The sequence below is a fragment of the Petaurus breviceps genome, unplaced genomic scaffold (genome assembly GCF_028583685.1).
Source record: "Petaurus breviceps papuanus isolate PSGF00001 unplaced genomic scaffold, PetGlider_PUasm1.0 90137, whole genome shotgun sequence".
Classification (NCBI taxonomy): domain Eukaryota; kingdom Metazoa; phylum Chordata; class Mammalia; order Diprotodontia; family Petauridae; genus Petaurus; species Petaurus breviceps.
This window is the reverse complement of record NW_027187183.1, coordinates 487,381-498,530: the sequence shown is the minus strand read 5'-3', so window position 1 is coordinate 498,530 and position 11,150 is coordinate 487,381. Positions and strand designations below refer to the sequence as shown.

At 49.8% G+C, this 11,150-nt stretch overlaps 2 protein-coding genes across 3 annotated transcripts; one reads left to right on the top strand and one right to left on the bottom strand.

Annotated features, from left to right (window-relative positions):
• The first annotated feature begins 965 nt into the window (after positions 1–965).
• PAXX (PAXX non-homologous end joining factor) lies at positions 966–3,946 on the top strand. Of its 2 annotated transcripts, XM_069107522.1 has the most exons (7): positions 1,301–1,551; positions 1,821–1,881; positions 2,217–2,266; positions 2,347–2,540; positions 3,084–3,152; positions 3,453–3,531; positions 3,682–3,946. In XM_069107522.1, the coding sequence occupies exons 1-7, from the start codon at positions 1,316–1,318 to the stop codon at positions 3,719–3,721; spliced, it is 729 nt and encodes a 242-aa protein (XP_068963623.1). In that variant the 5' UTR covers positions 1,301–1,315; the 3' UTR covers positions 3,722–3,946. The 2 variants fall into 2 exon arrangements, with proteins under 2 accessions (XP_068963624.1, XP_068963623.1); XM_069107523.1 differs by lacking the exon at positions 3,084–3,152 and having other exon boundaries at positions 966–1,551.
• A 624-nt stretch (positions 3,947–4,570) lies between these two features.
• CLIC3 (chloride intracellular channel 3) lies at positions 4,571–10,760 on the bottom strand. The gene is made up of 6 exons (XM_069107525.1): positions 10,607–10,760; positions 8,637–8,746; positions 8,351–8,476; positions 7,153–7,259; positions 6,289–6,464; positions 4,571–6,100 (listed from the first exon to the last, which is right to left on the bottom strand). Exons 1-6 carry the CDS (start codon positions 10,640–10,642, stop codon positions 5,936–5,938), a joined length of 720 nt encoding a protein of 239 aa, XP_068963626.1. The 5' UTR covers positions 10,643–10,760; the 3' UTR covers positions 4,571–5,935.
• Positions 10,761–11,150: the final 390 nt, after the last annotated feature.

Genomic DNA, 11,150 nt, shown 5'->3' with positions numbered 1-11,150 from the left:
ATACCTGGAGTCAGGAAGACCTGAGTTCAAATCTGGCCTCAGTCATTTACTAACTGGGCAAGTCATTTAACTCTATTTGCCTCAGTTTCCTCATCTGTAAAATAAACTGGAGAAGGAAATGGCAGACCACTATATTGACCAAGGAAAACCAAATGGAGTTACATGACCAAACAACAAGGGCAAAGGATGTTTCCCTCAGAAACTGGTCCAGTGCATAGCATTTAGAATTCACAAATGATTACCCAAACAGAGCACAAGGCTCTGTGAGAATGGGGTACAGAATCCCAGGAAGGGGAGAAGACTGTGGCCAAGAGAAGAAAAGAGCTAGAAGACAAAGACGACTGCCTACTTCACAACTTTAGGAAAAGGATTTTGAAGGAAAGAAGGTAGGTCTTAAAGTTTTCATGCTTGAAATCAGAATTATATTTTTCAAATCATGAAACCAGTTTTATCCTAGGTTTTTAAAAATATATTTTGTGGCTGATGCAGGAATTTCTGATTGACCACACATTTCTAACACTTCAGTTTTCCTCCCTTTCTCAATGGGTGGGGAAGGAGAGATTTAGAACCGAAAAGAAAATTGCAGTAAAAGAAATAATGACAGGCTGTAAGAGGGAGATGACTATGGGTAATGTGGTATATATTGTCGCACTTTTAACTTTTTTCCCTCTTTTTTATTTTTTGTTATAAGGGCTTGCTCTCTGTGAGGGAGGAGGGAGAAAGGTTACATTAGGAAATATAGGTTATACCAAAACAAAATATGTCAATAACATTTTTTTTAATAAATTACAAATAACATTTACTGGAGGGTGCATGTGACAGAAAAATTGCTAATATATAATACTACCTGTAATATGTAATGTTGTCTAATATGTATAATAATAATATACCATTCCTCTTAAATCACCCTAGTAATGTCAGAATTTCAGTAATGTCCTTGCATTCCTACTCAAGATATTTGAGTTGAACCACACCTTAGGACCCCCGGATTTTAAGGAACCTGGCTTGAGAGACGGATCTCAGCTTCTAATGTCTTTGCCCCGTTTCTTGGAATTTACGGCACGAAGGGCAAAGCAGCCAGAATGAAGTGGTTTTCCTTGCTCGGATTGCCGAGGGCAGCTGGCATCCCATGACCAGGTCTCGCTATCTATTGTGACTCCCTCCCCCATTTCTCCTCAAAGTCTAAGCATCTTTTGCAGAGAGTCTCCCGGTGGGACATCCCCACGCCTCTTATCTGATTTAAGGCGCTTTCTTCCTCTACTATTTGATTTCTATCAGGAAAGGACAGCGGCAGCAAGGCCTCCTCCGGTTGAGGATGTCCCGGAGCTCCGCCCGTTCCGGGGCTGGCACTGGCTCTGCGGGCTGTACCTCCGGAGGTCTCGGCGCCCCGGCTCCAGCTCCTGCAATGCAGCGGCCTGTCGCGCCGGGCTCCCTGTGCCTGGTGCCCGCTGGCTCGGGGCAGGGGCCGCCCCTCTACGTGTGCTACTGCGAGGGCCCCGAGGGGCCGGGGCTGGCCCCTGACCCCGGAGAGACCTGCGCTTTCAACATCTAGTGAGTGCAGGCTGGGTGGCTGCTAGGTCGCCTGGAGGTTGGGCAGGCGGGCACGCACCCCCAGGGCTGTTGTTCCCATAGCGCCCCGCCTCTCGCTGTTCGCGCCGGCGCGATTGCGGATCTTTGCTCCCGACCCACCCCCGGGGGGTGGCGGGGGGGTGCCTACTCCAAGGGGAGGGAGCGCAGGCTAGAACTGGGATTGGGTCGGGATACAGAGAAGATAGGGTCCATTATCTGGATGCACCCTGACCCTCTTTCCTGTCCTCCAGTGTGACCGATGCCCTAGAGCTCTGGAACACCAGCTTCACCCCGGAGACCTTGGAGAAACATGTGGGTGACGCTATGGGTGCCCTGAGCCCTGCCCCTGGTCCCAGCAGGATCCCATCGGAATAAGCTAGGTCTCTTTCACTCCGTTTACATACTCTGGGACCCCACTCCAATTCCTCACCAACTTCTATGGCTCTATTCTGCACACCCCCCACCCCTATCCCAACACAGCGGGTTTGCCATCTCTACATCTTCATTCTACACACTCCCAATGCCACACCAAACTGGGTGTCCGACCTCTGTCTCTACACCCTCCCACCCCATCCCTTTGAAAGGTTTAGGCAGTGAGTCCCAATGGGCCCTAGGTGTGGTTGATCAGGCTTTATCTTATCCCACAGAAAGCCCAGCATGGTCTGGAAGAGGCTGAAGACTATTCGGCTTGGTTCAGGTGAGCTTCTTTGGGGAGATAAAGCCAGGGCATGGTTGCCCAAGAAACAGCATTGAATCCTTGTCCCTCCCAATCCATAGGGTTGCCTGTGACCAGCACGCAGTATCTTTGACCTTGAAGGATGACAGCAGCGCTCACCTGACTATCTCCAGGGAAGCAGAAACCCTGACTTTTAACCTTTCTAAGGTGCCCAGTACTGAAGCAGCGCCACAACTGCAGGCATTGATGCTGGGTTTGGCAGAGCAAGTATGCAAATTGGAGAGGCAGCTGGCAGGTACAGCAGACCCTGATGTCCCTGGCAGCCAGTCACTAAACATTGGGCTCCTGGTGCCGTCTCTTGCAAAAGGGCACAGGGTCTGGTCACAACTTGGGCCAGGTGTTAGCATTCGCCCAGGCTCTTGCTGCCCCAAGTATTTATAGAGCTGTCATGTGTGAGAATTTGTTCCACTTGTTAACCCTAGAGGTGAGTAAGGATTTAAGCTTCATGTTAAGAAGAAATTTCCTGCAGTTAGAATTGTTCCAAAGTAGAACGGGCTGCCTTGGGAGATGGTGGGTTCCCTATCACTGGCAGTCCTAAAAGGTACAGACTGGCTAACCACTGATCAGGAATATCGTAGAGAGAGGCCCTTCAAGGACCAGCTGGACAAGATAACCACTGGCGTTCCTTCCAGATTAGATTCTCATTCAAGGGTATCAAGGGTATACCTGTAGTCTAGACATGCCTGGAATGAGTGATGGCTGCAAAAGCTATGGTCATCCTGTAACATGAAGTAAAATTCCCTGTGTGACCCCACCTAGCACTTATTTCTTTTCTTAGCTTTGAAGGATGAGACCCACAGCCCCAGAAAGAAACCCCAGCCAGGCAGGCAGCAGCTGTTTTTGCCAGGTAGGAAGCAACCTGGGGGACGAAAGGTAAAGGATATGGGCAGGGCTCCCATATAATAACAGACTCGCTGTGCCTCCAAGCATGTCTCTGACCCTCTCTGGCCTTAGTTTATTTAATAAAAAGGTAGAAGTCCAGCCTTGTGCTCATATTTACCCCAGGAGGTCTCTTTTGGGGTAGATGATTCCTTCAGGGAATCTATCTTGGATATGGGAGGGGAACTGAAGGATATGACCCCTTGTGGTGATGGGGACAGGGGAATGAGCCAGCTTAAGTAGACTTTTTTGCATACCCTGGATCCAGATTCTCGAAGAGGTGCCCCAGGCCCTGTGATCAGGAAATGGATGCCAGGAGAGTCCATCGTCAATCCTGGCTTCAAGAGGTACCACCTGCCCTGCCCCTGTCCTTCCTATTTCCCTGGCATAGATTTCAGGTCCTCTTCTTCCTTTCCATGGGTAAGGGACCTTCCCCTCCTCCCCCCCAACCCAGTCACGGCTTTCTCATTGTCTCTGACATCTTTCTGTCCTTGCAGTAAGAAACCAGCCAGGGGAGTGAACTTCGATGATACCTAAGACGAAGTACCTCCTGCATGAGGCTTCTGCCTCCTGGGGAATGAGGATTTGAAGAGTTACAGGGTTCTAAAGAAGCTAGTAGGCCTCAGAGCCCAGCCTGAAGGGGCAAGGGGAAGGGCCAAGTTGGCCCTGTCCAGAGGCATGAGTGATTCATCAAGTCTGTGACAGCTGGCTCCCAGATGCTCTCTACTTTGCAAAGCAAAATAAATCCACAAATATTTATTATGTAGTGTGTAACACTCAGACTTTGCTTAAATTTATCTCAGTCTAGGGAGTGAGCTGGGGGAATCCTTAGATAACCTCCCCCACCCCCACCCCAAACTTAGGGAGAAGGCTGGTTCCCCGGTACAGGGTTGTTCTGGGGGTGGGAGCCAAAATAGTAAACAGATTGTGTCAGCTCAAACCTCCAGCCAGGCTAAACTACTTTGTGAAGGCGGCACCCTCTCTCTCCCTACAGGTTTCAGGGGTGGGGTGGGGGGAAAGGTAGGGCAGGCCTAGCTTGACCAGGGTGAATCACCAATGAGGGTCTCACACCCTGAGATCAGGTACTATGTTTGCCCTATTACAAATAGGAAGTGAGATAATATTCATAAAGCACTTAGCACCGTGCCTGGCACATAGTAAGTAATAATATAATTTAATAAAGGCTCCTTCCTCTCCTCTATTCAAGCTGTCTCACCTTGGCCTGGATCCCATAGAGAGATGGGATCTGCAAACCAGAAGCTGAAGAGTCTGCAAAGGTGGCCCCACACTTCCCCAAATCAGGAAAGGATTTTAGCCACCAATCAGATGTGCTACATACACAGACATATGGAAGCATAGTCATATAGACACACATTCACACATATATAGATGTCCAAAGTTATGTGTATAGATAGATAGTCATGCAAATACATGTACAGTCTATAGCTTCAGATACACAAATATGTAGACAGAAATAATTCGCATTTTTATAACGGATCATATTTCTATATTGCTTTAAGGTTACGATGTGCTTTCCTCACAACAGCCCAGTTTTATAAGTAGTGGAAGTATTGTCCTTATTTTACAGATGAGTAAACCAAGGCTCAAAGAGCCTTTGAAGTGACCAGAGACACAAAACTATTAAATGTCCAAGACAAGATTTAAACTTGTGTTTTGATTTCAGTAGCAGTGACAGCACCAGAGTCACACACACATATACACACACAACAATTATGTGTCTGAGCCAGAATTTGAACCTAACTTCTAATTATAAATCTAATAGCACAGTGCCTGATAGTCAATACAGAGATACAGATGTACCCAAGTGGGAACTTCCCAGAGCCCCAGAAATGCTGGAAGCAGGGGATGGGGGAGGGGGAGGCAAACAGGGAAGGCAAAAGGTGGGTTGGTGGTTAGAAAGCAGAAGCTTGTTTAAATGATGGGATTGGAAGACAGGAGCCAGGGAATGCGGTCAAGCTGGCTGGAAACATTCACAACCTTACTCTTCTCCCCACCCAGCTCAGGGAGGTGGCCTCCCAGCCCTGCCCTCTCACCTTCCCTATCTAGACCTTTTCTGCTGTTCTCACCCCAGCCCAACTGGTTTAAGGAGCAGTTCTTGTCTTCCAAGTCCCTGGGCCAGAGCCACAAAGGGGCTGGGCTTTCGTTTCCCCCTGTGTTTGGGAGGGAGCCTGTATAAGCCCCACCCTAGTGGCTTGATGTCAAGTCTTGTGTTAGTCCTGGGATAACAGGTATTTGGTGTGTACCATGATAAGGTATCATGGGGAGGGCCTGAGTGGAAGGCAGGGTCAGAGGTCATTGTGAGTGGAGAGGAATGACCTAAGGATTATGGGGGCTGGATTTAGGGTCAGGTAAGAGATAAGGGTGGAGACTGTGGTCAGGCAACCACATCTACGGCCCTCAGGAAAATGAGTCACACCTGGGCATAGATGTGACCAAAGACTATGTTTATGGACACTCCTTTGAAGCAAATTAACAGCCTAAACCAACACAGGAGTGCACAGGTGACTAGAAGTGAGGAAGGTCAGTCCCACAGGAGCAATCAGAGAGGAAATCCTGGAAGCTGTGACTTCAGTGGGATTTAGAAGAAAAGCATGAAATGGTGGAAGGGGTGTACGCTGAGTGCTCACAGAGGGGGCGACAAATGAGCGAGTCCGTGTGCCTGAGACTGGTGTAGGGAGGAGCAGTGGAACTGGAGGTGAGAGCCAGATCCGAGGGATTCTGGGTGTTCAGCTAGCGAGAGCGAGAGCGAGCGACCGACGAGTAGGCGGCCAGGATCTCAGAGCTCTGTGGACAGGTGTACTTGAACTCACTTATCTGCAGCGCATTTTCCAGGTATCGGTGGAGCCCTCGGAGCTCCGCAGGGATGGGTGTCTGTCGATAATGGGTACACACCGTCTGCAGTAGGCGGAGGGGGGTAGTCATTGACAGAGTCGGCCAAGTGGGCAGATCCTAAACAGCCTCCCAAGGCTTTGCAATGCTTCCAACCCAACCCTTCTATTCTTGCCTCCCTTCCCACTCCCCCCTCCTCCCACTCACCCCGAAGTCTCTCAAACCTCCCCACCCCTTCCTCCCCACCCCCTCACATTGACGATGTGTAGCTTGGGCAGGAGCTTGCAATCTGCCAAGGTGAGCTGGTTGCCATCTAAGAAACGACGCCTGGACTCAGAGATCCCGGGGTTCTGGGTCAGCTCATGCTCCAGGGGTGTGGTCAGATATAGATCGAGTTTCACCAGGGCACGAAGCAAGGTTCGATACAAGGCTGGAGCAGCAAGCAAGGGATTGGGGGTGGGGGAGACTTGGACATAAGCTCCCCATTTGACCCCATTACCACCCATCTGGACTACTGCAATAGTCTTCTCCACTTCACGCCCCACCCCCAGATATGCCTGGTCACGTGACATGAGCATGCCTGCTCAGAAATCAGCAGTGACTCCATAATACATCCTGGCTAAAGATCATTCTCTTCTCTCTGGCATTCAAGGCCTTCCAAAACTTAGCAAAGCCCTAACTTTCCTGTCTTATCTCATTTCTTGCCTCCTCAAAGCCTGACATGCCCTCCCACCTCCGACTTTTCTCAGTGTTCCTTATGTCCTTCCTCATCAGACATCCTAGCCTTCAAGCCCAGACCAGATGCTACTTCCTCCATAAAGAAGCCTTTCCTGATAACTCCTGAGTCAACAACAAGCTCCCTCCAAGGGTCTCAGAACTTTGCTCTGCACCTCTTTGATACGTTTATTATGTAGAAGTAGGCTTGTATTTTGTGTCTTACATACTTGTACTTACACTATAAGTTCAGCAAAGACAGTGACAAACAGAAGCACTTAAATGTTGGCAGAATGAATTCGCTGGACTCAACCTTACACTCCCCTCCCCCAGGACACATCCTGACCTACCTGGGCACAGCCTATCCCACCCCAGGATACAATCTGTCCAGCCTGAAGACTTACCTTCATCCTGAGCAGGAGAAGTATTTTTGATGAAAGCTGAGAACTTGTGGAAGACATCATTACCAGCTATGTTAGATTCCTTATATCGAGGAACGAGACTAGGGTATCTGAAGGATGAAGACAGGGTCAAGAGACAAATGGGAGTCCCCATGGCTCCTCCCTGGGGCCATAGGCACTGTCATCTGGTGGTGGTGGTGGTGGTGGGTTCCCTCTCTTTCTCCCATCAGCATCCCCCTGTTGTCAAACTTCAGACATATTCCCCTCTTCCCCTTATCCTGCCTGTTATTTTTTTTTAATTTTCTACTTTTTTGGAGGAGGGAAGGCAAGGCAATTGGGGTTAAGTGACTTGCCCAAGGTCACACAGCTAGTTAATTGTCAAGTGTCTGAGGCTGAATTTGAACTAAGGACCTCCTGACTTCAGGGCTGGTGCTCTATTCACTGCACCACTTAGCTGCCCCATGCCTGTTATTTTTAAAACACTTAGCATGCTGCCTGATACATAATAGGTGCTGTATAAATAATTATTCCCTTATCCTGCCCTTCCCTTCAGCCACAGAGAAAAACTAGAGAAAACAAACTCCTGGGGAAGGTAAGAATTGCCCTTAGCCCCCTGGTCTTGCTTGGGGTCATCCAACAAGCAGTTCTCATTTTCCCATTCAGACATGGGGGAGCATGGGAAATCTCCCCTTCACCTCTCCAAAGCATACCTCCCTCACCTGCTGTCAATGCCTATTACTCCCGATTCGGGATTTCCCAAAGGGAATCAAGCTATCTTCCATGACTAAAGGTTTGGTCCCTTATTAAAGGACAAGACCCCCATTGGCATGATTAGAGAGTGACTCAATGCTATCCACAGTAAAGAACCTGCCTTGGAAAAAAGATGGTCAGATCCTTCCCTGAGAGCAGATCTGAATGAAGAAGAGGGAACCAGCAGTAGGGCACTGAATGGAAAGTAACACAATAAAGTAAAGAGTACTACAGGGGACCTGAATTCAAATTCAGATTCTCCCACTAACCACCCACATGACCTTGGGTAAGTCTCTTCTTCTGATACCTGATTTACTTCTCTGTAAGAGAAGTGGATCAGACCACATGATCAGTTAGGTCCATCCAGCTCTAAACCTCTCTGACCAATGCTCCATTGCTCATTGGCTCTACTTACTGGCTGTACCCTCATACCCACCACTCAGGCTCTTACTTGGGTGGCCCCAGTGCCTCTTCCAGGAACTCTTCAATCTGGATGGTATCTGTCTTGGCTTCCCCATCACACAGCAGAATGGGCAGCTGGGAGCCAGGGGCAAAGTCCTTCAGTACATCCAATGACCTGTAATGGGCTAGGGTCAAATCTTTGTCACAGGGAAAGTAAGCATGATGGGGACTATGGCACAAGACAGGTAGCCTCAGGCAGAAATAGGGTATGATGGAAGAAAAGGTGGGGTATAGTTTTCCTCTCCCCAGGTTCCAGCCAGCCACTCAGTCTTTACCTCTTGGTGTCCACAGTGGTGAGAGTGAAGGGGACACCTTTCAGCAGCAGGATCATGAAGAGACGATGGCAGAAGGGACAGTTCCCTACACTCTCACCATCTTCACTAGCCTAGGGGGGGAAGCATAAGAGAATTTACATAAACCTCAGGGAGAGCAAAAGGGTGGCAAGAGCTGTATCCTGTTTGGTGAGAGAGAATGCAGGAAACAAGTTGCCCTTGGCCCTTGCCAGGGGATATGTTTCCAAACCTGACTAGCTCCCCTCACCCACAGCTTTAAAAATTGGTCCAGGGATGAGGACAGCCTCTCAAAATCAACTAGGCTGGGTGGGGCTTCTTTCAAGGGAGAGGTGAGAGCCCTTAAGGGGCAGGGAGAATAACAGAGCCTGTGCTACTTGGAGCCTGGCACTGTGCCCACATGGGCTATAATGGCGCCAGGGAAAGGGCCACACCCCAGGGGGGTTCACAACACTGGTACCAGGGAAATGAGCACATGCTGCTTCCCCATCAACTGCAGGCCCCTGGGCATCATCTCAGTGTCACCAGGCAGAAAGGCTGTATAGGGTGGGGCCCCAGCCCAGCTCCTGACCAAACTGTTTTTTCAATGATTCACCTTATGGCATTGGGTACTGCCAGTGGAACATCATGATAAGAGCACACCCATGAGTGCCCACAGTGGAGTAAAACCTAGACCACGAGTCCCCAATCCAGGCTGCTTGGCCCAGATTCTGAGGAGTTGGTGCTTCTGCATTCCCACTTTGTCAGTACCCTCTCTCATGGATAATAAGTCCACCCTGCCCTGAACTTCATTCCAGGGCCCTGCAAGTGATGGTGGATACCTTCTACAATCACCTGCTGTAACATAATTCCAATATCTTGGGTACAGGGTGGACACAAATCCCTGTAGCATCTTCTTTGTACCAAGCATCATAGAATACTTCCACCCAGCCCTGGTGGAGGCCCCAGCATTGGTCTGGGTACCTAGCAGGAAGGCTTCTTCCCATATACAGGGTATCAGTCAAGCCTGCTGCTACCCAGTCAGAAGGATAATTGTACCCTGCAGGCAGTAAGAGTTGGACAGGAGTTCAATCCAGGGTCCTGGGCGAGGTCTCCTCATAGGGGACTGAGATTCAGACTGCTGGGTTGTTATCTTTCTTCACTCTTTTTTTTTCTCAGAAGGTTCGTGGATATGGAAACAAAGTATCTGTCTTCCAAAGGCTGATACCACTTGGTTTTAATCCTGCCTTTGGCAGAAAGAGTTCCCAACTCAGCTGCTCCCAAGTCCTCCCAGTTTTCGCCTCCCATTCCACCCCATCCACCATCCTAATTCTAGCCAGCCACTATGTCATGGACAAGTTACTTTTGAATCAGAGTCTAGAGAACCAGTGACCTGGATATGAAATTTGGTCATCTGTAGGTTTCTCCTGTCTGTTGGAAGAAACTGGAGGCCCAGACTCCTGGGGCCAAGGTTATCTACCAGACTGTAGACTCCCTGAAGGTTCTCCTTCCATCACCCCACAACCTGTCAGGGTTCACCCTGATTTCTTTGGTGACAGAAAGAGGGTGTGGGTAGAAAAGGGGCGAAGGAATTAAGGAGATGGTGGGAGACTTAGTCACTTCTACCAAAGACTACGCCCGGCAGAAAGTAGTTCCCACTATCCTCCATACTCAGATCCTCCTCCTTGACCTTCATCCTCTTCATCTCATCCCCCTTATAGTTCTCTCAAAGCATTCATTTCCCTGTTTTTAAACCACCACAACACCTCCCCTCTTTTCTACCTCCATCCCCACCCCCAGCTCTGTCTGCTTCGAGCAGAGACAGGAAGACTACAGTCCCCATGTTCAGACATCCCTCCTGGAGTTTCATGTCACACTAGTGTCCCCTGGAAAGAAGTACTGATCTCCCCCCCCCATCTCCACCCACACCCACACCCCCAATCCCACTTCTCCTCCCTGGGGCCGGTCCCCGGCACCTTAACAAACAGCTGCAGTTGGGGCTTCTGGGCCATGGTGTCCGGCAGGATAGAAGCAGCCGCCTTGGGTGGAGACTGTGTTTTTGGCTCTTTAAAGCTCCCGGGTTGCTCCGCCCTACCCTACCCCGCCCAGAAGAGCCGCTCGGTGTGTTAGAATCTGAGTAAGACCGGGTGCCAGTCTCTGTGGGACTCAGTGGAGGATTGTGACCCGGGAGGGAGGGGGCCCGAGGTTGCGTAACTGTACGACTCCGAGTGTGACTTCGAGTGTTTGGGCTACTCGAAACAGCACGTAAGGGACGGTGACCTGGGGTAGCTGTAAACCAGTGGGCAAAGGAGACCAATTCTGCAATTGTAACACTGGGTGGGTGGGGCCTTCCAAGACTGTGTGTCATTGCTGGGAGGTGGGGAGTTTGCGTATGACTGTGACTGTGTAAGGGGGGTCAGGGTGTGAGGAGTGGCAGGGACCAGAAGTGAAAAGGCTCAGGGCTTTGGGAGTGATGAGCAGGTGACCCCATTCCTTTTCTGGGGCCAGAGAAAGGGATAA

What these genes read in the sequence shown, in the direction of transcription:
- PAXX (XM_069107522.1), top strand. Translation starts at nt 1,316, where the DNA reads ATGTCCCGGAGCTCCGCCCGTTCCGGGGCTGGCACTGGCTCTGCGGGC. An exon ending in GACTATTCGGCTTGGTTCAG is followed by an intron (nt 2,267 to 2,346) that starts GTGAGCTTCTTT and finishes CCCAATCCATAG; the next exon opens with GGTTGCCTGTGACCAGCACG. An exon ending in GTCAATCCTGGCTTCAAGAG is followed by an intron (nt 3,532 to 3,681) that starts GTACCACCTGCC and finishes CTGTCCTTGCAG; the next exon opens with TAAGAAACCAGCCAGGGGAG.
- CLIC3 (XM_069107525.1), bottom strand. Translation starts at nt 10,642, where the DNA reads ATGGCCCAGAAGCCCCAACTGCAGCTGTTTGTTAAG. An exon ending in ACCACTGTGGACACCAAGAG is followed by an intron (nt 8,477 to 8,636) that starts GTAAAGACTGAG and finishes AGCCCATTACAG; the next exon opens with GTCATTGGATGTACTGAAGG. An exon ending in TTCTCCTGCTCAGGATGAAG is followed by an intron (nt 6,465 to 7,152) that starts GTAAGTCTTCAG and finishes TTGCTGCTCCAG; the next exon opens with CCTTGTATCGAACCTTGCTT.